Here is a 25,682-nt window from a genome sequence, read left to right as displayed (position 1 = left end):
ATATTTAATAGTGATCTTGATCTCAGTGAGACCGACTCGTAAAATATATATATTTTTTAATGTATTTTAAAAAAAAAAATACATTACATTCACCCGTATCCTGACCACAAAGTGATGAAAGAAATATTTACATGCAATATAACGGTAAAAATAAAAACAATTCATTTCCAATCTCACCTTTATTGTATGCATTGCTTCATAATAAGCTAAACAAAATACAAATGCACAACCCTACATGTTTGAAAATATGTAAATATTTTGTATACAGTTTGGAAAAACAAACGGCAATAATTGTGTACTTCTATTTGATAAATATACACCATTTTAATGTTATCAGTTTAATGTTGTATTAAGTATAATATCCAATATTTACCATATTACGCAATAACTGTGATAATTAGGTCACATGAGGAAAAAAAACGTAAACAAACCACTTCCGCATTATTTCCTTGACGCACCAATGAAAAACCTCGATAGGTCCTCCACCTCCTGACAACATCCAATGACAAGCGAACAGGGGCGGGGCGACGGTGCCAAACTGCAAGAAACTAAAACGAGTTCACGCGGATTTGGACGAGCTCGCCCACGTGCACCAGGGGCCCAGAGGGGGGCGTGCGTGTCCGCGTATACGTCAAGTGGTTTGCAGTGCTGCCTGCGTGGAGTTTGGTAAATAAGGAGTTTTGACCTCATGGCACAGAGACGCGCGTTGACTGGATCCCAACCACGAGCCACGCAGCCTGCAAACGCTCTCCAATATGAACCTTTATCCTTCATATTCATAATATAAATTTGATTAATCGGTGCCAGTCGAGTTTGACCTCGTGGGAGTCGAAAACGAACCACGCCTGCTGGTGAGTGAGCACAGATTATCACGCATTATCGGACGTGTTTAATCCCTGTGATTTAGCCACATTGCAAACCTCATCAATTTGCACACGTTTGTTTCAAAGTGCACATTTTGCCACTCCGATCTGTGCTAGCTAGCTAACATCAACAACAACGTGGCTTGTTCATAGCGAGCGAAAGTGACCCCGTTGAACATTTAAATTCGACTATTTATGCCTAAATTCAACAATGGGATTAATGTGCAATTAGTGCATTTGGTAGTTGAATGAAAGTGACGTCACTTTCGTTTGCTAACTAATCTTGTTTTGAACTTGTCAATAAAGTTGCTGGGTTATATTGTGTTTCTTTTAATGGCAGCACACGAACTTAAAAAGATAAATAGATCCAGTTTATACTTTGATGTTGCCACTGATGTCGTCATAAATTCATAAATAGGATTTATATGCTCTGAAAGTGACAAGAGGTTTGTTTATAGGGTAACTTTGTCGGTAGTGTTTTGTCAATAAAGTTGTAGGATTCTATTGTTTTATGTAAGCACACTAGCTTAAAAGTTAAATAGACGAATTTAACAATTTGATGTTGCCACTGATGTCGTCATAAATATAATTTATATGAACTGAAAGTGACAAGATGTTGGTTTGAAAAGACAACTTTCCCGTTAGTGTCTTGTTAATAAAGTTGTAGAAAATATTTCTTTAAACGGTAACACACGAAGTTAAATATAATTAGGAATGCAATGATTCACACAAGTCCCGATTCGATTCGATTTTCAGTTCCCGATTTTCGATTTGATTCTTTTTTTTAACTTATTTATTTATTTATTTTAAATCGCTACCATGCTTGTCTTTGTGCACTATTGTGGTTCTTCAGCCATCCACAAACACTATACACAATGATGTTTGGCGCAAAAGCATAATTTGATCTACACATTCAAAATGCACGCACCTGGAATGAAAAAAAACGTTTCAAGACATTTTCTAGATGTACTTGGTTCATAATTCATGGACGATAAGTGGACATTTTAAAAATGGTTACACGCAAAGTTTACCGTTAAACATATTTAACACTTTTAAGTTATCTACTTATTATGCCCTAGGTCATAACTCAGTAGCCGAATGAAATTAATGTTTGTTTTGAATTAGCAGCTTTCATGGTAATGCTGAAACTATCCAAATTTTGTCAATAAAATTAAAATTCTGCTTAGTTTTTAAAATGACTACACACTGAGTCTCAAGTTAAATATAGAGTCTTGTTTGACCGATATGCTTTGTATATGACCTTCTTTTTATCCATAAGCCCGTTCACTAATCACCGTTGTGCTAATGTTTGTTTTATCTTATCATTTGTTGTTGTTTATTGCCATAGTTTATTGAGCAACCACGACGGAGACGTACTTTATGTCCAAATACAACAACAAATGATGACATTCAAAAACATTTTGAACATTATAGAGAGCTTTAAAGGAAGACTACATTATGGTGACATTGTATAATTGCAATGATAATAAAGTAATGCCAATAAAATACAAAATATATCCGAATAGAAAAATACATTTGCTTATTGTTTACTCAGGTATGATTCTGCCTGCCCTTAATTTAGAATGTGACTGTAACACTTCCAGTCCAATATGTTCACCCATGTAGACTGTGTCCTATTTTTATTGCTGTGACCGAACTGAGTGTCCGTGTGTGAGTGTGTGTGTGTGTTTGGGGGGGGGGGGGGGTGTATAGAGCTTGTAGTGCAAAAGAGTCCAAACATGCTCTGAGTCTTACCCGCGTGTTTTGGTGTACGTTGTGTTTTGTGTGCACGCACGTGCACACGCACACAAAATAGTACAGTTAAGCCAGTTCAGTCAGTGCTTGTTTTGGATCCTCAGTTTTTATTTCTCCAATTATTGTTCTCTATTTTAGGGCATGCGTTTTGTTTAATGCTGGAAGTGACACACGGGAAGTTCGTTCATATTTTGCAACAGTGGTTCCTCATTAGCGGTGATGTTTTTTTTAAATTCATTTTTGGGGGGAGTGAGTGAACGTGTTTTTGTGGAAAACTTGGTACTTTTTCACCAATGTGAATTACACTACCCAACTCTCGGGAGAGCCAGGGAAAATGAAAATGAACTGGCCGTATTTCTTACTGTGACTTTAAGGTATTTTTATACAACCATGAATTAAAAAAACAGCGTTTTTGCTAAACCTTGTTATACGCATGCCAGGCCAGTAGGTGGCGATGTCACATCGTAAAGAAACACACTACTACATCAAGATACTTCCTGGTTAGTCTCCTCGATTCACCAATGAGAAGCCACTTTTCTACCGCCTCATGAGAAGAGGGAGGGAGATGAAGGAGGCTACTTTTGGTTAGCCTTGACACCCAAAAAAATTCCATGTTACAAATGTAAACAAAGAAGCATCACGGTCCTCCGTTATTGTTTTGGTCACGAGGTGACAGCACATGACTACACTTGACACGCTTGTCCTCCATTTTGACGCACCGCTGTTGTATTTAGCACGGAGCTTTAAATTAGGCCACCATGTTAACACAAGGCCACAGCTACATCATTTGGAGTTCGCTTGAGGGTTTACAAGTTGTTTTGTTGTTGCTGTCGCGGGTTTGGCCCATTTTGCAATCTTTTGCTGTTGCGCAATAACAAGTTGGTACCAATCCATTTAGTCAGTAAAAAAAATGTGTGTGCGCGTGTGCGTGTGTGTGTGTGTGTGTGTGTGTGTGTAGTCTCAATTACTGTGCATGCGTGTGCGCACACATGATTCGTAATCCCAACAGAGCCAAGTTTCAGCACGTCGTCACACCTGAAACACAAACGCACACACACAGAGTAGCAGGGGAATGTTGGTATTACCCAGGCTTTTAGGTGTGTCCACAAGAGATAAAAACATCTCCATGAGTCCAGATTTGATCTTAATGTTGAACAAATAGCTTATAAATGTTTCCGTAGTAATAAAACTACAATTAATAATACCTTTGCATTGATTTGAATAGGGAAAGATTTTTGTTCTTTCTGAAAGTGTTTTAAGTTAAAAGTATGGTTATGTTCATATTCAAATATCTCAATGTGTGCAGTTCTCTACTGGCAAGTTGATTTGGTCTATAACAATTTCCAACCAATCAGAGGACAGAAACAAATGCTGAGGTTTTTGTGGGCCAGCGCGATGAATCTGATTGACTAAGATAGTATAATATAAGTTATTAGCCAGCACTATTGATGCTGAAGGCCATGGGCAGATTCCATTGATATGGCAACACAACAACCACAAAATGAAGACAATTGAATGTTGGGAATAAATGAATACAATTTAAGGAACCAATATTGTCGGTCAACGCTAGCGATGGTTTTCACGTCAACAGAGAAGGCCCTGACAGCTAAGCACTGCTATTTAGAACATGAACACAGGGGGGAACCGTGCGCTATGTTTAGCGGTCGGGCCTCGATCGGGAAAACAATGTGGCCGTCCGACTTTCAACAGCATTCCTTCCATCTCTTGTCAAATGTGTGGGTGAGGGTACAGTCAGCGAGTATTTTAAGCAGTGAAGTGGTCGCCTGAAGAGGCAGAAGCAAGCGCACATTTGTTGCCAGGGTTTCTTCCTCCTAACGTCTGCTTTTAACGCACACTTTGTTGTTGTTGTTGTTTTTGTAGCGGGTCCGTCATGGCGGGCGACATGATGATGCTGATGCGAGGCTTGGCTAAGCTGAGCCAGGCCGTCGTGGAGACGCAGGGTGCTGCCCTGCGCGGAGGCACAGGTGAGTGGACACAAAATGGAGCTCCAGCTCCAACTTTAATTGTTGCTAAGTGCATTAGCCAGAATGAATACAAAAAGGAGAGCATGAAATATCTTACCTTTCATAGTTTGTAATCCACCATAAACCAAAGTTCTTACAAAATGGAGTTCCATGTAGCTGCTGATTGTGCTAACATTAGTATTTAATTGTTGCCAAGTACGCTTTTAGTAAGTGAACGTTCAATCTTTAGGTCTTAAACTAATAATTATAATGCATTTACTATTCAGTTCATGTTTTGTATCATTTTATTTGGAATTCAAACATAATCAATGTTTGGATTGAGACCCCCCCATCCCCCCGATGGTCACATGTAGTGAGTGAACAGGGCGGCCTAAATGTCTTTAACAGTCTATAATGAATACATGAAATGTTAGCCAAAGTGTGCAATCATTTTATATACAAATAAAAATGTTTTGCGTTCATTCGGAGGCCTTCCTGGTGTCGGCGCTGCTGTCCAAAACTTCCAATCGGCCGCCGAGCAAGGCATCGCCATGGTGGTGACGAAAGCACAGGTAAGAGCTTTGTCTCAACCTTCCAAAATGGAGTCCAAAATGTTTCAGAGTAAGGAGTCCAAAATGTTTCAAAATAAGGAGCTGAGTCAGCAGCAAGCCTCCTCCTCGTCGTCCGAGTTTCCTCAGGACGACTTCCCCTCATCCGAGTTCAACGAATACGACGAATTTGTGGCCGAGAAGCAGGCAGGCGCTAACGAGGGAGCGTCCGATCAGAGCTCGGCGAGCGGGCCCAAGAGCTCGCCGTTCGCTGGCTACAGGGATCCTTCGCGAGAGTTCGGCAACAGGTGGTACCACAGCGATGTCCGCCATCAGCACCTGCTGACGGGCAGAGGCGCGTGGCTCCAGGCGTGCGGGCGGCGGGGCTACCACCAGGAGCCGTCGTCGTCGGTGAGCGGTCTGACGGCTGAAGACCTGGAGAAGGCCCGGCAGAGCAAGCGGGCCGACGCCAAGCCGCACAAGCAGATGGTCAGATTTGTTTCTCAACATGCCCTCTATCACTATAGTATTATTATTAGAATTTGTCGTACTAGTGTTTTATTTTGTACTTTCTGTTTAGCATTATTTAGTATATTTTGTTTTTCAATGTATCAATCATTTATTTATTCTTTATTATATTGTATTTATTCAATAATTCTTTAGTGTTTTTTTACTGTAGTCTTTCTATTGTTACTTTATTTTGTATTTTTTATTTTGTGGACTTTTTTAGCATTTTTTATTGACTGCAGTATTTCTTTACTATTTTGTGTTATTGATTGACTTGTATTTTTGTATTCTTAACTATAATGCATTTAGTAGTTTTTGTATTATTTTTCATGATGTTGTGTTTATTAATCTTGTTAGTATATAGTATCATTATTGTTTTGATTATTTGATATTTTTCAGTTCTCCTTTATATTTGTTCTTTATCGTTGTTTGCATTTTTTGTGTTACTTTTAGTTGAGCGAGAGAGCCCGCGAGAGGAAGGTGCCCGTGACCCGCCTGAGCAGGCTCGCCAACTTTGGAGGTAACGCTTCTTTTTCATGACACTCTTGTTGATGTGCCAGTGTTGGATTCTATCTGGATATCCACTCTGATTAAAAATGTGTCCGTTTTCGAAGTCACTTCAAGAGCCACTGACCGTAGCCTAGCTAGATTTGACACTTTAGTGACTGGACTTGTTTCGAATCAGGGTTCAGGTTTCAAGCCAGGGATAAGGTTTATTTTATTGTCATCGTTATTTCATAATTATTTTTTTTAAGTAGCATCAAACACCAATAGATGTAGCTGTAGTTGTAAAGTTTCAGCTTGTAACCTTAAACCCATTCCCCACAACTCAACCCACTCACTTTCTGTCGCAGGGTCACAGAGTTCACGGCTGGAGAAAATGTGTGACACTTGCGCCGTGCATGTATTCCATGTCTGATGAATGACTTTCCATGCAACAAAATATGAACATGACTGCACGTATCTCTCTCTTTGCACGGTAGTCCAAAGCTGTACGCTCCTTTTGAGACACGCAGTCAGGTGGAAAAGCTCCACAGGAGAGATAACAATGCGCACATCGGACATGTGAGTCAGACTGGAGGGCGGAGCAAAGCCAAATTTAGCCAGAACAAAACAAGCGAGACCTTCAGCCGGAGTATAGAGACACCGCCAAAGGCAAAATAAGGGAAGTGCAGCTCATCGGGTGAAGGGTCAAACGGCAGAGATGGTCTAATTCACACGAATCACTTCACAATTTAACACCGTTAACTGGTAAAAGTATCAAATTAACTTTGAACTCTGAAGCACCTGTTCACATACTGGCTGCCAAGTCAGTATTGGTGAAAAAAAACAAACAAAAAAACATCTCCCTTCCTTGCTCTTCCGCCAGTCTCTACATGACATGCGCACACTCACAGCTGACAATGAGGCGCTCTAAATCAGCCATGCCTGCAGGCAAAGAGATTTTTCGGGATGTAGGCATAGCTAGCTAGCGAAATGGCTGTCACGATTGCGCAGGCCAACCCACGGCGGACCCCGAAGTGCATCATGAGGCATTCTTTTAGACACGCACCCCCAAAATAAGGTACTTAGCTAGTGTGCTAAAGTCTTCCCGATTCGACCGTGACAACTTCCACTTGACTTAAAAAAGGCGACATTGGTTGATGACGTCGTGGGTAAGTCAACAAGAATGTACATTGTGGCGCATAAATTGTGTTTTATGGTGGCACGGCGCCCTTGTCGGCCTTTCTTCTTCCTCTTCCTCCTGCTGTTTGTTGCCTTGCAGATTTGTGCTGCGATGATGTAACCGTGCTGTTATGTAACCGAGAGCAGCCTTGGATGAGTGCGACAGCCCCCAAGTTCTCTCTCAAATCGAGGTTATCGCAGCTCACCACAGCAAATATTGCAACGCTAAAAAACAAACAAACTCTCAGGAGGAACTCTTATTAAAAAGAAGGCCAGAACGTTGTTTGAAAATATTTTCCCCGATACGGATTAAGTCATTGTTGTTGTACAAGGTTGAGCCCATGTGTGTGTTGATGACATTTTCTTTTACAGAAAATGTTATTTAAAAAAAAAAAAATACAAAAAGCTCAGCTGACATGATTGAAAATGAGTAGGACAAAGTAAAACTTCAATATTTTGTAGTATGAAAACATTTGAAATATGTACGTTATGTTCTTATTACATTCTTTTTTTTTTTAAAGAAAAATGTGGTTTTACACTTTCCAGGTATATGAGCCATTATAAAATATCAAATTTTTGTATTTTAAATTATTTTTTATAGTTAGTATTATTTAAGAGTAGGACCTATTAAGTCGCCGTTTTTGAAATTATGAAATATTGATTTTTCTTTTTTCTTTAATGTTTACCGGTTTTTGTGTTTAAATTATTATACAAAAATGATATATATATTTTGTATTTGTTTACCGTAATTTTCTTTATTACACATTGTGAAAAAATGACATATTTAATACATTTTATTTTGTATTGTCATTTTTGGTATTTCACTTAATTCGCTAAATACTCAAATGTGTTTTAATGTTCACCAGGTTTGGCTGTGGGTTTGGGTATTGGAGCCTTGGCGGAGGTCGCCAAGAAGACCATGCGACATAACGACGCGGCAGGTATTGCACACGCGCACGCTTTTTTTTTAAGTCCTTCGTTCCGAGTGGAAAATGTTTGTATTTAAATGTCTTGAATGGGTGAAAGCTGGGTTGGTTTATGTAGCAGAAGAAGAAGTGTACCGGACATTCCTTCATTCCTGTTATTGTTTGCAGACAGGCAGGCACACGCTGCTACTACACTCCCCAAATAAACAGACGCTCCCTCTCGGCACAGTGATCCGCTTAATCTCACGCACGCACACACCCACGCACGCACGCACACACACACACCCACACACACACACACTCGTCTTTGTTGGTAATCCAGTCAGGCTACTTGCGTTAAACCCCCTCGTGACACTACACACCCTGTTGACCCAGTGACATGTTAATAAACACCCATGTTATATATTTATATACAGTATATCGTATATCTTGGGTGGTTTTAAATCCTTTTTCTGTGTGTATGCGCAGGAGAGAATAAAAAGTCGGTGCTGGAGTCCAGTCCCTTCTTGTCGGAGGCCAACGCCGAACGCATCGTCCGGACTTTATGCAAAGTGCGAGGGGCCGCGCTCAAGCTGGGCCAGATGCTCAGTATTCAAGGTGAACGTGCACCAATGAAAACTCGAGGACCAATAATAAGATGTGTCAATTTTATTGTCAATATTGCGATTAAATATATGATTATTTTTTTGAAGGTCCTGTTCTTTTGTATTTGAACAAACAATAGCAATTAACACATTTGTATTGCAATAAACAATGTCGTATCCAGCCAGGTTTTTAAAACAGGGTTAGGGTTTCAAGTCAGGGCTCTGTTTTTAAATGAGGATTTCAAACAAGAATTTGTGTTTCAAGTTAGGATTGCAGGACATGGGTAGCGTTTCAAAATAGGGTTTCAAGTCACTGTTAGGGTTTCAAACAAGTGTCTCAATGTCGGGTTGTCAGACAGGGTTAAGGTTTTCAAGTAGGGTTTTTCTAGCCGCTGCTCTTTAAAACATCGAGCATCTTTCTTATGCCTTCACATAAGAACATGTTTGAACCACCAAAAATCGGACGTTCATTTTTTGTCTCCCTCTCTGTGATGTGCGCACGCTCATTGCGATGAGGCGCTCTAAAAAATCTAGAAACAAATGTCCCAATTCCCTTTCCATGGTCTTTCAAGCTGCCGGCATGTCAACCACGCATTGATATTTTGAATTCCTAACCAATGTTTTGCCGTTTGAATTGCCAGTGCGAGCGCGTCCAAGTGTGCACGTCCTGAGTCACGGTGTTGAGTTGTGCTGGCGCCGCGGCAGGCACATATCACCGTTGTGTCACGTTACACAACAGGTGGAGGTAGGACGTGCGAGCTGTAAACAAGCCGTCGGCGGGATCCGGTTGCATTTCGCAGGGCGTCATTCTTTTTATTGATGTTGCTCGCAAACCCTCGACCGTGACCTTCTTTCTGTCTTCCCCGCAAAGTAGTAAAGGTTTACGGGACAAGAGGGAGGCATTCGATCGGGTATCGGCGCGGTTCGTCCCCTTAAGGTGACCGCGTGTCATAAATCAAGACAAATACGAGGAAGGTGTGATGACAACGCAAGTGACTTAAATGTCATGAGATAAAATAAAAAAAATGCTGAAAGGGCGTGAGTCTATTTTCAAAGTGACAAAATGCGCCGCTGGGCTACTTTTAGGCCATCTTGATGTTTGCGCTTCAAGGCCACACCTGCCGTCTTATCTTTATGGTGTTGTTGTGTAATTGGCACCAAATGGAATGGCGCACTTTTATGATGTCATCACATGACCGGCCATTTCTTAATGGTGATTGATTATTGTTTTCATAACTATATGAATTCAAGTAGCCTTTTAGTACTGCGTTACAGTTTTATTCGTATTTATGTTGGATTATTTTTTTTATTTGTGTTGTTTGTCGTTTTTGTAATTATATTTATATAAATGTTTATTTTTTCATTTATGAATTTTGCTAAGCACCTGTGCTTTTTGTGTGTTTAGATTTTATATTGATTAAGGTTTTTTAAATGTTTTTTTTACACAGTACCGACTGTAATCAAAACATTTTTTTAAATTAAGTCATGTTTCATATACATTCATAGTTTTACATTTATGTATTTTATGTACTATTTGTTCTTTTATTTAGATTTTACGTTGATCTGTTTTAATTTTAAAAAAATGCATTTTATGACTTTTACTTTATTAATTTGTCTTATTTTTTATTCATGCATTCAGATTTTTTGAATTATGGACATAATTATATTACATTTTTGGGCTTTTGTATTAACATCTTTATGTATTTAAAATAGAATCAATGGAATATTCCTGTGTGTTTTTATTATTTTATACATATATATGTTTTTATCAACATGTTTGAAATGCTTTTATTTATTCAAATTTGTTAGTGTTTTATTTCACTTTATCGTAATGGCACCCTTATTAAGATTTTATAACTGAATACATTATTAATTGGCTTGGTCGTGAGTAATTGAACGTGTCATTTCATAATGACAGTGACCTGCTGCTTGCCAAATAATGAGCCCACATTTACTCTCCCATGTTAGCAAGAAATGCTAATTAATTGAGACAATATGCTCCCCCAAAATAAAATGTCTGTTCCTGTCATATTATTTCAGACGACGCCTTCATCAACCCGCAGCTAGCCAAGATATTTGAGCGCGTGCGGCAGAGCGCCGACTTCATGCCCATCAAGCAGATGACGGTAACAACCTGACTTGAGATGCGTAGCGTGGCTTTGTCGGAAACTACCGGAGGACGCCGGCCGTAAGCAGCAGCGCGTCTGCTTGTGTTCAGAAAGCGCTTAACAGCGACCTGGGTCCAAACTGGAGAGATAAGCTGGAGTCCTTCGAGGAGCGTCCGTTCGCCGCCGCCTCCATCGGGCAAGTTCACTTGGCCAAGCTCAAGGACGGCAGGGAGGTGGCCATGAAAATACAGGTGTGTCTGCGTGTTACTTGGTGGGAAAAAAAAAAAATCACACACAAATGTCTTTACTTTGTGTCGGCATTTGGTGATTATTTGTATTGCATTTGTATAATATTATGAAACAAGAATTGTGCCCCTTTAATGTTTCATCGTCAGCTGCTATAAATACTTGTCTTTTGTGCGTGTGTTTAATTACAATTCCCGTCCTGCTTAGTATCCCGGTGTGGCACAAAGTATCAACAGTGATGTCAACAATCTGATGACCGTGCTGAGTATGAGCAACGCGCTGCCTGACGGTAGACACACACACACACACAGCGACCTACAAAGCAGTTGCCTACAAAGTCATACAGTTGACATTGTGTGTTTTGTTGTGTTTTCCAGGTCTGTTTCCAGAGCACATGATCGACGTGATGAGGAGGGAGTTGGCGCTGGAGTGCGACTATCTTAGAGAGGCTCAGTGTGCCAAGAAGTTTAGGTCAGCCTTTTTGCATGTCCCCTTTGAATTGGATATCACACGCCGTCAAAACCACAACTTACTTTATCCTACTGACTTTACCTTACTTTTTTTCTTAGTTTTTTCCACTGTATAGAGCTCGCTTTATTATAATTTATAATCCAAAACCTTATAGACGGGATACCGGAAATTAGCATAGATGTCACTATAAATCTAACAGCTGCTACGTTAAAACACATGGAAGCACCAGCACATACAAACACATCTGACAACAATATACACTCGCATATATTCTCTCTGTGGGAATGACAACTATTACCGGAGCTCAGTTGGGGACCTTCTCTGCCTCTATGTCTTGCTGTTATTTACACCTCATCTCTTTCAGTAGACCTCAGTCAGGCTAAAATTCAGACCTAAATATTAGACTTTTAATACAGGAAGTGTTTGTATGTACATAAGCAGTATTTTAAATGTGATATAGTGCGGTAAAGCTGTGTATGATTTTTGTTGTTGTTGTGTGTGTGTGTGTTAATGGCAAAGGGAGCTGCTGAAGGACCACCCTTTCTTCTACGTCCCGGAGGTGATCGAGGAGCTGAGCAGCAGCCACGTGCTGACCACGGAGCTGGTGGCGGGCTTCCCCCTGGACCAGGCCGAGGGCCTCTCGCAGGAGCTCAAGAACACGGTAGGGAGGAAGGATAGGAGGCCCTCTGGTGGAAAGGCAAGGAACTGCTACTTCTCACTTGCTCAGATGGGTCATGTATTGTTTGGTTTTTGTTCAGATCTGTGAGAACATCCTGAAGCTGTGCCTTAGAGAGTTGTTTGAATTCCGCTTCATGCAGACCGACCCAAACTGGTCCAACTTCCTGTACGATCCGCAGACGCACAAGGTGAGTCCATCTAGAAAGAAAAACAAAAACACCACCTTCCGGGACTACGGTGAATAAAAATACACCGTTCGTGTCCACAGGTGGCGCTGCTGGACTTCGGAGCCACCAGAGGATTTGATCTGTGTTTCACAGACGTCTACATTGAAGTAAGTCTCGTCGGATGTGTGTGAGGAATTTCAAAGATGGCGTCATCGGTGACGTCATCGTTCGTGACGGCAGGTGATCCGTTCCGCCGCTGAGGGCGACCGAGAAGGAGTTCTGAAGAAATCCATCGAGATGAAGTTCCTCACCGGTTATGAGTCCAAGGTGAAACGCGCACACATGCACGCTTTGTTTCGATATTTGGCTTTATTTTTTTTATGGATGGATTTAAGATGAAATAGAATTAAATAAATATGCATAGACAACATTTTTAAAAAAAACACAGCAAACTTTACATTTTTATGATAATAAATGTTGTAATTTGAAAATTAAATCACCATTAGAAATTAGATACAGTTGGTGTTTAATCTGGCAATTTAATTTATCATTAAAATTGAAAAAAAAATAGGTCACATTTTAAAATTCAATTAGACACAAACAAGCCCTTTATTTCTACTATTTTACATTATTGTTTAACATTTTTTTGTATGGTTGACATGCAACAACCACATAATTGCAGCACAGTTATGTCAATGAATTTAAAACTCAATTTAGAACTACTTAGTTGGAGGAGGGGTGTAAGTGGCAGCAAAACAGACCAAAATCCAGATAGTAGTAGTTTCTCACTAGATGTGATTTAACCAGCGGGCGTGTTTAAATTTCAAATAAAAACGTCTGTCAGACTCAATCAATATTTTTCTGTGGGTGTCCCGGTCTGCTGAACCAGTCCATGTGTCTGTGCACCCAGGCTATGGAGAACGCCCACGTGGACGCGGTGATGATCTTGGGCGAGGCCTTCGCGTCGCCGGACAGGTTCGACTTTGGCGCGCAGTCGACCACGGAGCGCATCCACAACCTGATCCCCGTTATGCTGCGCCACCGCCTGACGCCGCCGCCCGAGGAGACGTACTCGCTGCACCGCAAGATGGGCGGCTCCTTCCTCATCTGCTCGCGCCTCAACGCCAAGCTGCCGTGCAAGGACATGTTCCAGGAGGCCTACCAGCACTACTGGGAGGGCCGCACGCCGCCCGTTTGACGCACGGGTCCCGGGACCAATCAGAAAAGAACCAACGGATGAGATTTGAAACCGTACCGGCGTCGTCTTGGAGGCCATAGTGGGGACAAAAAGTGCTGAAAGTGAATGTAACACAGCTGGTGTTTTCGGGGTTTTTTCTCTCCTTTTTGGGGGGGGGATTTTACAAGAGGATCAGGGTGAAAGGAATATCAGGAGGAGGATGGTGATGATGTAGTCATGTACGGTCAATCAGTGTGGACCAGGACCGTAAGTGTCTTCTTCAAGGCCCTCCATGTTTCTGCTTCAGATTGAGACCAGCTTGCGTCACAAAAACAAAAAAAAACACAAAAAAGAAATAAAGAGGCTTTAAAGTGATTGAATAATGTAATAATTCAAGTTCACTTAGTTTATTTCCTTATTTTTGTCCTTGATGCTGTTGATTGCGATTTAGTTTAGTCGGGAGACTTTTCTTGGTTTCTGGTGGTCACATTTAATGAAGCTCAGGGTGATTTTACCACATTACCGTCAACATGAAATCTACCAAAATCTCCTTTTTGTGTCCTGCTTGATTTGTGTCTATGTATGTGGATTCCAGTTGATTAAAAGCAAAACGAGTTTGCTGTGAGGCTCGTCGTTTCTTTTCCTTTGCAACCAAGTGGTCGTACTGCATCAGGTCTCGAGCGTGTCCTCTGCTGCCTGTGGACCGGCTCAGTCACATGCTGAGGCCGAACATTTCCACGGATTGCCTTGCAATAGTCGCTGTCCACCAGCAGGTGGCAGTGCGCTCTTTCCAAGCAGAGCCTTTGATTGCTCCTCATCACTTCAGTATTAAGCTATAGTAAATCATTTCAGTTCAATCAATTCGGTGCAACACATGTAAATAAACAATAGGACGTCTTTGCTGCTTTTATTTGAAAGTGTATTACTATGTCAGGCGCTTTAGGCCGTTTATCGCATTCACTGCTATTTATTTACTTGTGCTCCAAAAAGCAGTTCAGAAACTATAAAAAGTGGGCCCTGGCTTTGGGGGTCATGTCAATCTATTTGTGATGTTTCCTTGTTTTATTTTATTTTTAATGAAGAGCTCAAGATGGTGGGAAAGCATTTCTAGAGAGTCGCAATGCGCCTTCGCAAATGTTTTGACATCTCAGGGCTCAGCTCTCCTGTGTTTACTTTTGTGCATCGTGCAGCAGTTGCACGACAATGTCCTTATTTGGTTATATATTATGCCACAGGATCATTCATATATATTTGCGAGGAAAAAATGGCCCTCATCCCCACTGGCACAGAGGAAACCATTTGTGACCTGAGTGTGTGTTTATAAGCAGAAAATCAAGTCAAGTAGGCCAAGTGAAATTCAGGAAAGAAGCAGGAAACACTCCTCTCCATTTCTTGAGGCATTTTGGGGTCAGCACTTGATTCGATTTAGATGTCAAAGAAATGACATGAAAACCAAAATGAAGACAACCAATGATTCCAATGTGTATTTTTAATGTCAAGATTTAGTGTCACAAAATTCAGCTACATAGCTATCATAACTTATCCTTGTCTACAGTAAAAAAGAACAACAAAACCTGCATGCCAGAACACTTTTGTACATTCATTCTTCCACCAGCAAAACAACAGCACCGGCAAGTATACAGGACAGGATGCATTTTTGTAAAGTTTGATGTTTTTTTTGGGGGGGGGGGGGGGGGGGGACTTGGTTAAACTTTGTCGTGCCATGCGCTGCCCACACGCAATGGCAAAAACTCTATTTGTTCTCAATTTAGTGTCGACCATCTGTCAAGTGTTTTGTAGCAACTGGACAAAATCTTTAGAGTCCTGACTCCTTATTTATTTTATAGCACGGCAAAAAGACGTTTTTGTGGGCGTACTCATGGCTTACATGCTTACCAAATTTGTGAAACAGAAAAAGAAACCTTTAAACCAAAATGGCAGACTTACTGTCTTATTGGCCAAGAAACACAAATTCATGATGCTAAGAGAACCTGTACAGCTGAGCTAACATTATTTAACAATACTGTATTACAAAAATGTGTTCAGGGTGAATAAAAGCCTCCCACATCTGCAGTTAGATAAATTACGTGGAAGCTACTAAAAAAAACATGGTTGCAAATCCAACAAAGTGTTAAATGTGTCATTTAATAAGCGCAATGCACCATTTACAGCAATATTGTAAAAACAGCCACTGTGTTTTACTTTCTTTTTTTGTAAACAAAATTCACTAACCAAAAAACAACACAAAGGCAAGAATTGGCAAGAATCCCTCAATGTACAGCAGTGATTCACAACCCAATAATCACATTTCACTTATTCTTTTGCAAATTAGTGATTTACTCCCAAAAAATATATCTCTGCTCATCTATCAATGGCAGCGATATAATGACAGGCGTTGTGAGTAAATTGAGACAAAATCAACATTGCTTGTCAGTTTAATAAATTCGACGACCACGCTCGTGACTGAAAAATCTTCTCTAATTGAAATGAATGGTATTACCATTTATCCGTTCTGGCCTCCTAAAAATAAAATTGAATAAAAAATGCAACATGTTTTTCAATAAGGAAAGTCACACTCTATAATATTGTGCTTGATAAAAACATATAGCATTGACAATTAAATACAATGCAAAGATATAGACATAGTATGTCGTGCATCATTCCTAATTAATTCCTTGCTGCTTCTTGTGTTGTACACGACTTGGCCACCAGCAGGCAGTAGAATACAGTCATGCGAACACAAACGAAGAAGAATAGTTCCACAACTGTTAAGTAACGCAGTAAGCTATCTCGAGGCACTACATTATATTTTTTGTTTGGTGGTTTGTCATGAGAAGGTTGAGAAACGTTGGTGTAGATGATATGCTTAAAAAAAAATGAAGAAACTACCACCACTACCTGTTCCCTCTTAGCCTCACGGCTAGGCTAACATGTCGCGGCTAGCTCGCAAGCTTGCAAACATTTCGGCAGATGATTCCTGTCCTTTCTTTCAATCCAACTAGTAGACGCCTCTCGGGGTCTTCTGTTGTGTTTAAAAGAGAAAGGTTTGCCGAGGTGTTTCGGGCTAGGGGTGTCCAGGTGCCCCCCCCCGCGAGCCCACACTGGTGAGTCCTCTCAGACGTCCTGAGGAACGCCCTGATCTCTGTAGCCTGGATGTGGACGGGAAAAAAGAGTGGGACGTTTCTCGCTTAAGGTACGAAACAAAGTCATCAGTGGTGCCGCAAGATTATAAATGTGTATTGAATTTACTCAATTAATTTCGCCAAGTTGGATTTGGACACCATTTTTTCCCAGTGTGGCCTGTTAGGAGTTACTGCGCCACCTGCTGCTTTGGTGGACATGTAACAAACTGCATTTCTTTTAGAAAGACAATTTGGGTGAAGCATTGGCTTCTAGCTACGATTTGTGTGCCAGGAATTCCCCTGGGAAGCGTTGTTTGTGAGCGAATGGAAATATGGGAGGGGACGAATTAATAACCTACCGTCAGAAACTTCGGGAAGAAGACGTGGAAGAGAAAAAGACAGTTAGTACTTGAACATCACCAACATGTCATGCTGAAACATCACCTGACTGACACATACAACCTGCATTTGTCGGATCACGGCCGGTAAAAAAAAAAAAAAAAAACAATTGTGGATGAAAAAGGCACGTAGGCGGAAATAATGCGAGGGGAAAAGATACAGCAAAAAGGATGCGGGAGAAACGGCGGGCGACTGTGTGGGAGGCGGGGAATGGTGCTCATTAGGCGGATGGGTGGGGTGGAGAGAAAAAGAAGAATGGATTGATTACATGCGACGCGGGAAGATCAGTAGGGAGGAAAGGCGGCACATCAACTTATTACGGCAGAAAAGTGGGAATATGTGCATTCTGCGCTCTTTGACGGCATGATCCTGCATGGGAACATGTTAGCTTCTCTGCATAAATATTCAAGAAAAGCCAGGGGCTACACACACACACACACACACACAAAACACACACTGTGCATGGCGGCAATGAACTCAACTCAGCAGTTTGGCAGATAGACAACAGATAAAAAAAGAGAGAGACTTCAAAATGTCTATTGCCACTCCCATCTTAAATGTGCTGTCAAACTCAACATAAAACCAAGAGAACAACACGAAAAATAATTTTCATCCACTTTATTGTTTCATGTGAATGTCCAAATAAAGCTGAGCGGTGCGGCGGAGGCGTGCCATGCGACTGACTTGCCAGGATGACCATGTCCATGCCCCAGAAGATGCTCATGATCCAGCCCACCATGATGACAGCCGTCACAATCTGGATGAGGGCGGCCGCCACGTTGAGCCAAAAGACGCAGCATACGCCGCGCTCGGCCACCAGCTCGCTGCGAGCGCCGCACAGCACCGTGAAGGCCGAGATGAAGGTACCTGCGATGCAAACGTTGTCGTCATCATTTAAATTACACTTCATACTGCCCAGCTGGAAAGCCGACGTGGAGAGAAAAAAAAAGGTATCGCGGGTATCGCCAAAAATCAGCAGGATATGACCCGGCAAAGGCTAAGAAAGGTGTGGACTCACTTATGTCACAATAATTCACTTAGCCTTTATGTACAGTATGTTAAGTGCTTTAACCAAATTGGTTAAATAACATTGCTTGCTAACTTACTCTAAAACTGCTCGGCTGACTCGATGTGGTTTATTGTTGCCTGCAGAGCCCGACAGACACAGACAGTACAGTTTCCTACTGCCTATACCGTGTAACTGATCAACATCATCATAATGATAATAGTTTTTTTTTTTTTCACCCCCCCATCGGTATTGATTATGTAATCTGTAACCAGTCGTGTGGATCATTGAGGGATTTTGTAAGGTGACAAAAGTAAAGCGTGCCAGCGTGAGGCATGCATGGTGGGCGTTTGTGGCTTTTTTTTCTTGTCAAGCTGGTGGAACCCAACAGTCGGAGCAGGTGGGACGTGTCCGTGCATTGCGACACACAGTAGATATCCTCATTTCACACTTTATTCACTACAAGTTGTTTGCTTTGTTTTACAGAACGTTTTTAGATATATAATAATAATAATATATAATTTATATGTATATAAAAAATATTTAAAAAAATATATATATATAATAACACAAAAATTGTTATCTGGCTGATCTTTGAAAGGACAAACTGTTACATATTGTTCTTAAAAGCCGTTTAATAGGCAAATGTAAGTGAGGCTGGGTTGCTGCTTTGGAGCGCCTCGTTGTCTGCTGTGAGTACACGCACGTGCTTTAAGAGGATATATTTTGGCAGCCCAAAGTAAAAACGGACCGAACGAGCCTTCTAAGATCATTTTTAGTTAGGTTCCGTTAGTGAATGAAACACACTGACGAGAAATCTTTCACTGACGTGAGCTCAAGAGAGCCCATCGCCGTGCGCTGAGGAATATGAACACCAGCGTGAGCGCCACAATTATTGAGCGTAGCAATAAAAAGAAAATGAATAAATCTCAAATTGTAATAATGATCTTCACTGCGCGAAAGACTAAGCGAGCATGTGGGAGATGTCGTGCGTGTGTGTGTGTGTGTGTGTGTGTGTGTGCGTGCGTGTGTGTGTGCGTGCGTGCGTGTGTGCGGCGCGTGCACTTGTCCAGATATTAGCCGGACTAATGACTATAATTACACAAAGAAGTCTCCGATGCGCCCACTTGTCGTGTGGGAGGTTAATGACGGAGTGTGAACAAGACAGAAAGAGACGAGCGGGAGAAGTAAAGGCAGACAATAGAAGGAAAGGCTTTCAAAGAGTAGAGTGGGATCACTTTGGAAGCGACTACCCGCAATGCATTGTGTGATTTTCTTTTCGTGGAAAGTGATTGCGTTCTTTCCAAAAGTACAATTCGGCATATGATCAGTTTTGCTCTGTAAGCTTTGATTTCGGACTGTCCCAAATAAGAGATGGCGAGACGTATAAATAGACAATGTAACAATATTCTTAGGCATATATTCTTTATCCTCTGTGACGAACAACTAATATTACTGCGATTTACGGAAGAGTAACTTGTGACCATCTCTATATGCGTATATTAGTACGTATGTATTCTACTGCCCCCAGGTGGCCAAGGTGCGACTTTTAATTTAAATTTTTTTTTTTTATTAAAAGACACATTATTGCACATTGATTTAGTTTTTTGGGCGGGTCTGGAACAGATTAATGTCATTGTCAAGGCACCTTGTATTGGCAGCAACCCAGCATGATACGCAAATGACACAAATTGTCATTTTAATAACGGTGACGACTGACAGGAGATGATGCTGGGCTGCAAATGTAATTACCCACAATCAAATTTGACGATTTTATTTTGGCCTCCAGGTGGGATAGAACAAAACATGCTTCGTTCACTCGCGCGCCCGTCTGAATTGTGTTCGTTTTCAAACAGCGTTGTCATGGCAACTGGTCGCGGCCATTCATTGAAATGTCAAGGCATTCAGGGAAACACACAAGCGCCGCGCAGCGTTCAGGTGCTGGGGACAATTTAGTCGAGACGACATGTCAAGCCAACATGGCTGCCAAAAGCAGGGGAAGTGAACGTGGGGGGTGAGTTGGCCGCCTCGGATGACTTTGATTGATTTGGTAGCCGCGCGTCTGTTGGTGACATTTTCCAGCAGATGCTACAGCCGAGGGAAAAGTTTCTGTTTGGTTTCTTTTCACAGTCAAGTTGTGACTTCACGACTGTCCTCTGCCGCGTAGCCTGCTTGCTCGGTATTGCGTCAGTGTGTCCACATAGCGGAGACACTTCAGGGAAACTCATCTTCCTGCTCGTTATATTACCCACAATTCCATGGGGGGGGGGGCTATGCTCCAGACCACTCCCACAATAAGTGAAAGCTGCGATATAGAAATAATCGAGTGAAACACACAAAAATATTGTACAGACAGAGTACTGATCCCTCTGTGTTTAAGTGAAACAAATCCTATTGTTCCCAAAATAACGATTCTATCATCTCACAATATACATCAATAATCATGCTCAAAGATGTAGTTTAGAAACTGAATCTACAAACGTCACTTTTTTGCAGGTGTAAAAAACAGGATTACAGAGGATGACATTCAAACTTTTTCAACGTAAACAAGGCTGTGCCGAAATACTTCCTGTTTTTGTTCTTCTCAAACGGAATATTCTGCCGCCATCTAGTGGTCGACAGTGGAATTACACCCATAAAATGAGCATTAGAGCAAAAATCCTGGAACCTGCGACGGAGGGGGGTTTACTGTACATAATCATTTTAAATAACATCGTGCTGTGCCGTAAATTATGGCATCCAGGGGAGATGCGTTTTCATGATGTAGGCATAGCCTGCGTCCCGCTTTAGCCACACCCAAAAATCATCAGGAAAACTGAAATAGTGAAAAACATTTGACACACTAAAACGCCAAACTTTATGACGACATAGTTCTCAGCAATTAACTTCAATTTTTTTAATTAAGTAGACTGTCTATGCTACAAAAAAAAAAAAAGTCTCGAAATAATTGACGTAAAACTCACCTAGTCCAGGTATGAAGGTGTTGAGGAAGAGGCATATGACCGCCAGAGGGAAAGGCATTGTGGGTATGGCGGCCCTCAGGGGTCCCTTCTTCTCGCGGACCTCCACCACCACGCCGCCACCGCTCCCCGGCGCGGGGCCCATCGGGACGGCTTTGACCCCCAAGCCGTCCCCAACCACGCTCCCCTCCTTCTGTGCCATCGTATTTGCTTAACAACTCAAAGTCAACACGATCCAAAATGCTACAGCCTGAAAAAGTCTCTCATCAGTGAAGTTGCTCATCGGGCTCCGGATGCTCCGAAAAATGTGATATTAATAATGATAAGAATAGAAATTCCTGGAAAGGATGAGTATAGTTTCCTGGGTGTTTCTTTCTTTTGGTCAAATGGGTTCTCAGCATTCACAGACTGAGAGAAAGCGCTCACTACAAATGCCCCCCTTTTTTCGACTCATGCTACCCCCCCCCAGCGCCTTGATACCATTTAAAGGTACAGCGCACTCCTCAAAGCGCTCATCCTGATTTGTGAGTGCTCAGAGTCCAGGCTTTACATTTGTGCCATCGTGGATCACAGATGTATTTTGTCCGCCCCGATGCAATTTGTGCCTGAAAATGCCTGAACGCGAAGTATTCTCTCCTACCCCCAAAATAAATTTTAGCGTCAATGCTGGGAGATGGGCATTGTCACCAATGCTGCTGTTCATGGAAAAATGTGATGCCGTGAGAAAATCGTTGCTATTGTGCAAAACAGTATGCATGCTGAGGAACAAGTGTTATACTAATGCGGCGGTGCATCAAAACTTTGCGAATGCTGAGAGAACATTTTTGATGCACAATAACATTAGCACCAATGCATCGAAAATGTTTTTGTAGATGCCGAGCGACAAGCATTCGCATTTTGTGCATCAGGATTGCGCATCAAGAATTGGTGAATGCCTTTAAACAAACAGTATCGATCAACAAAATAATTATTTTTGTGTACATACGGAGAGACGAGCATTATCACTATTGTTGTGTGTAAAAAAAAAAAAAAAAAAGTGTTCAATTTGAGGGCCAAGTATTGCATACCGCTCTAAAATGCAATTTGATTAACTCTGTAAAAATGTTTTCATCTGTTACCACTGAGACATTCACTGTAATTATGTATTAAAAAAAAAAAAAGACTTTGAATGCTTAGAACGCAAGTGTACGATTCTTCCGAAAATAATCTCATATTAAATCGCAATCACGATATTGAGGCAAAAATTTTTTTTTCAAATCGTTGACCCACTGACTCGTATCTCAAGGAGCCACTGTTCTTCCTCGGTCTCTCCTCCATCTGCAGCTTGTCCCATTGTTCATTTACGTTGAGAGTTTGATCATCAACAGATCATGAACAAAGAACACAATTTATATCCCTCACCAACAATTTAATGATTCTAAATGGTCGTCTTGCCTCTCGCGCTCTCTCCCGCCTTGGCTGTCATCTCCTAGCAACCCGACAAGCTGCGGGTAATTACTCGGGGCCCGATATTGATCTCCCGCCTTTTTGGCTCCGTCTCCAATTTTAATTTCCTCTTAAGTCCTTGCATTAAAAAAAAAAAAAAAAAAAAAAAAAAAATACAAGGATGTCAGTGTCATTTTGTCACGCAAATCAAAGCAAAGCTGAGGCAGGTTTCGTCTCAAAGGGGCAACGTGAACTCATGATAAGATGCTGCCTGTTATTGCCATGGCAACATGAGAGGGTTTGCCAGGGCAGGGGAGGTCAATGAGGCAAGCTTAAAGTTGACTTTTTTGTTCAGTGATTATGGAAAATGTTTTTTTTAATGAGCTGCATTAGCATGATGATTTGCTGCTATGGATTAGGTAAGGATTTGTAATTACAGTGTGTGCGTGTATAAGGCTGCCAGCAACCTTTAAAAGCGTTCATTAAAACGTTCAGCCCCTAAAGCCATTTTCATTTAGTAATATGAAAATATTATGTATATTATTACATTGTTATATATTATTATATTCATATATATTTGGTAGTCGCAAGAACCGATGCCTAAAAAGACATAAAAAGTCCGCCATTTTGTTTTGAATAGGCCATCTTCGTATCATTTTGCCCTTTTTTTTTTTTTGAAAATGTGGACATTTTCACTTGGAAATCTACTCATTTTTGTTGCCAGCAGTTGAGATATGAACGGTTGTTGGGTCTTGAGGCACTTTACGGGGATAGGAAATGTACACCGTAATGCAAGTTGTACACTGACTACTATACATTGTTGCATAGGGCCATTTTTTTCACTCTTGTCCCACGAATAAGAGAATAGATTATTTACAAACATGTGCGGGCTGTGCTATAATCTATACTTGTGGTGTGTATCAAAAGAATCAGGCCAAGAAACCACAGAAGTTCTGCATCAATGTCTCTCGAAGTGGACAAAGAGCGCCATCTGCTGGCTATACATTAAACACACATTTAGGCAATTTGAGATCTGCATAATTATGTACAAATTATTCCAATGGGAGTGAAACAGTATTTAGAAATGAATTATTTAGTCATTTTGACCCAATTCACGTTTTCTCTTTTGTTATCTCTATACTAAGGAATTGATATTTCAAATTCAATTACAACACTGAAAAAGAGAAAATAAATCCATCCCTAATGATTGCCCATCTTCTTATAAATATTACCGATTAGTACATTTGTCATAATGATTAAAAACATGAATCATAAAAAGTCTTTGAGGGACCTCTAGGTGGCAGCAGAGCCTCAGAGCGCAAAGACTCAATCACCTGCTTGATGTGAAACATTACAAACTAACAAATAACATAAATACTACAATGAATACTTGTATAGCAATAAAAAGTGCACTTTTTTTTTGCTGGGGAAGCTAACAGGATGGTTCAATTAAAACCTCTTGAAGTAGCATGGCAACAGTTAACAATTAACCTTTCAAGAAGTACGTTTGTCACAGTTTCTCCATGACGGCTGCCATTAATTAACATCCCCGTGTCGCCACTCCCTTCTTGTGACTTGTGACTCCACACTCTCGTCCCTGCACACACACGCATACATACGCACACATGCGCACACACACCAAATCTAGTCTCCCCAAAGAGCATGGATTGCTGTATCTTAGGAATCCCAAGAATGTACTTTATCATGTTCCTCCTTTATTAGTATATTTATGAGGTTGGGGAAAATGAAGCCCCCAAAGCTAGTTTCATTTAGCAACAGGAAATTTGGTAAGCATGTCTGTCTGTCTTGAGTGGACCCACAAAAAACGTCTCAAAAAGCCATGCCTGAAAAGACCCCAAAACGTGGTCATTTTGGTTTGAAGCAGAGCCTTCTTTTCTTCATTCTAACATCAGACCGAGAAACCAATTTCACTGAGAACATTGAAATTTGGTTGGCGTGTCTAGCACGAGGAGACCCACGAAAAAAGTCTTAAGAGACCATGCCTAAAAGATACATGAAGTCAGACATTTGAGTCAGAATCGTCTACTTTAGTTTCATTTTGGTCACTTTTCCTTCATTGAAAATTCAGCCCCTGAACCCTGTTTCACTTAACATCATGAAGTTTGGTAGATATGTTGCTCAAGATTAGACCCACAAAAAAAGTCTCAAGAACCCATGCAAAAAAACAAAACAAAACAAAACACAGGAACTCAGCCATTCTGGCATTCTGGCATTTTTTTTTTCTTCACGAAAATTCAATTTCACTTAGCAGCTTAAATTTTGGTAGACTCACCTTTCAAGAGTGGGGAAAAACATCTCAAGAACTCATGCCCGAAAAGACACAGGAAGTCAGACATTTTTGCTTGAAATGGCCATTTTGACCCTGGAACAGATTATTTCTATTTCCATGACTTCTCATGGGGGGAAAAGTGTGTGTTTACATGTTTAACAGTGATGTATAGCTTCCTCGTACAGACAAACACGCACATTCATCACTCGTTCATGCGTCACTGTCAATTTTACACCACTGACAAATCAGTTACTTATTATATGTCCAGTATACTTTTATTTTTTCCTCATGGAACAGATAAGATATCTCCGTCTCACTGTCTCCTTTTTCCGGGAAATACACACGTCCTGAAAATAACCTTGCGCTAACCATTTGTCTCCATTTGTCCACTGCATGTTCCACAGGGACACGCAGTACACTGATTCGAACACACCCCCTATTGAGTTACGGTGTGTGTGTGTGTGTGTGTGTGTGTGTGTGTGTGTGTGTGTCAGGGTCAAGGTGAGACAGGGAGTGCCTGCAAGAGGAGAAGTTTACGTGCAAGAGGTCAGTGTCACATCTTCTGAAGAATGAGAACCAAAAAAAAAAAAAACTGTTGCGAGGCATTTCTCAAAATTCTGGTACAGTGAATTGAATTCGTAAAAAGAATTCTAAAGGACAAATCTGCTATTTAGTGTTTTTTTTTTTTTTTTTATCAAAATACAATTACATTTGGAAACGTGATGTAGTCATTGACACACTTTACATGCTAAAACCTTTTCCATTATGTTTCATTTCCCAATAGTTGTATATATTTTACAGTCATTAAGTATATTATACCC

The 25,682-nt window shown here is 41.0% G+C and overlaps 2 protein-coding genes across 2 annotated transcripts; one reads left to right on the top strand and one right to left on the bottom strand.

Annotated features, from left to right (window-relative positions):
• The first annotated feature begins 551 nt into the window (after window positions 1-551).
• coq8aa (coenzyme Q8A, genome duplicate a) lies at window positions 552-14,284 on the top strand. The gene is made up of 16 exons (XM_086019389.1): window positions 552-851; window positions 4,500-4,603; window positions 5,072-5,154; window positions 5,233-5,619; window positions 6,091-6,157; window positions 8,169-8,243; window positions 8,697-8,825; window positions 10,853-10,938; window positions 11,031-11,171; window positions 11,374-11,455; window positions 11,544-11,637; window positions 12,157-12,298; window positions 12,396-12,503; window positions 12,584-12,649; window positions 12,723-12,809; window positions 13,393-14,284. Exons 2-16 carry the CDS (start codon window positions 4,510-4,512, stop codon window positions 13,678-13,680), a joined length of 1,929 nt encoding a protein of 642 aa, XP_085875515.1. The 5' UTR covers window positions 552-851; window positions 4,500-4,509; the 3' UTR covers window positions 13,681-14,284.
• Window positions 14,285-15,133: 849 nt separating this feature from the next.
• On the bottom strand, window positions 15,134-21,573 carry stum (stum, mechanosensory transduction mediator homolog). The gene is made up of 3 exons (XM_086017962.1): window positions 21,150-21,573; window positions 17,141-18,047; window positions 15,134-16,808 (listed from the first exon to the last, which is right to left on the bottom strand). Exons 1-2 carry the CDS (start codon window positions 21,346-21,348, stop codon window positions 17,752-17,754), a joined length of 495 nt encoding a protein of 164 aa, XP_085874088.1. The 5' UTR covers window positions 21,349-21,573; the 3' UTR covers window positions 15,134-16,808; window positions 17,141-17,751.
• Window positions 21,574-25,682: the final 4,109 nt, after the last annotated feature.

Source organism: Filicampus tigris, chromosome 20 (genome assembly GCF_054856515.1).
Source record: "Filicampus tigris isolate MCC_2025a chromosome 20, RoL_Ftig_1.0, whole genome shotgun sequence".
Taxonomy (NCBI): domain Eukaryota; kingdom Metazoa; phylum Chordata; class Actinopteri; order Syngnathiformes; family Syngnathidae; genus Filicampus; species Filicampus tigris.
The sequence above is the reverse complement of the archived record's forward strand: the minus strand, read 5'-3'. Positions and strand labels throughout refer to the sequence as shown.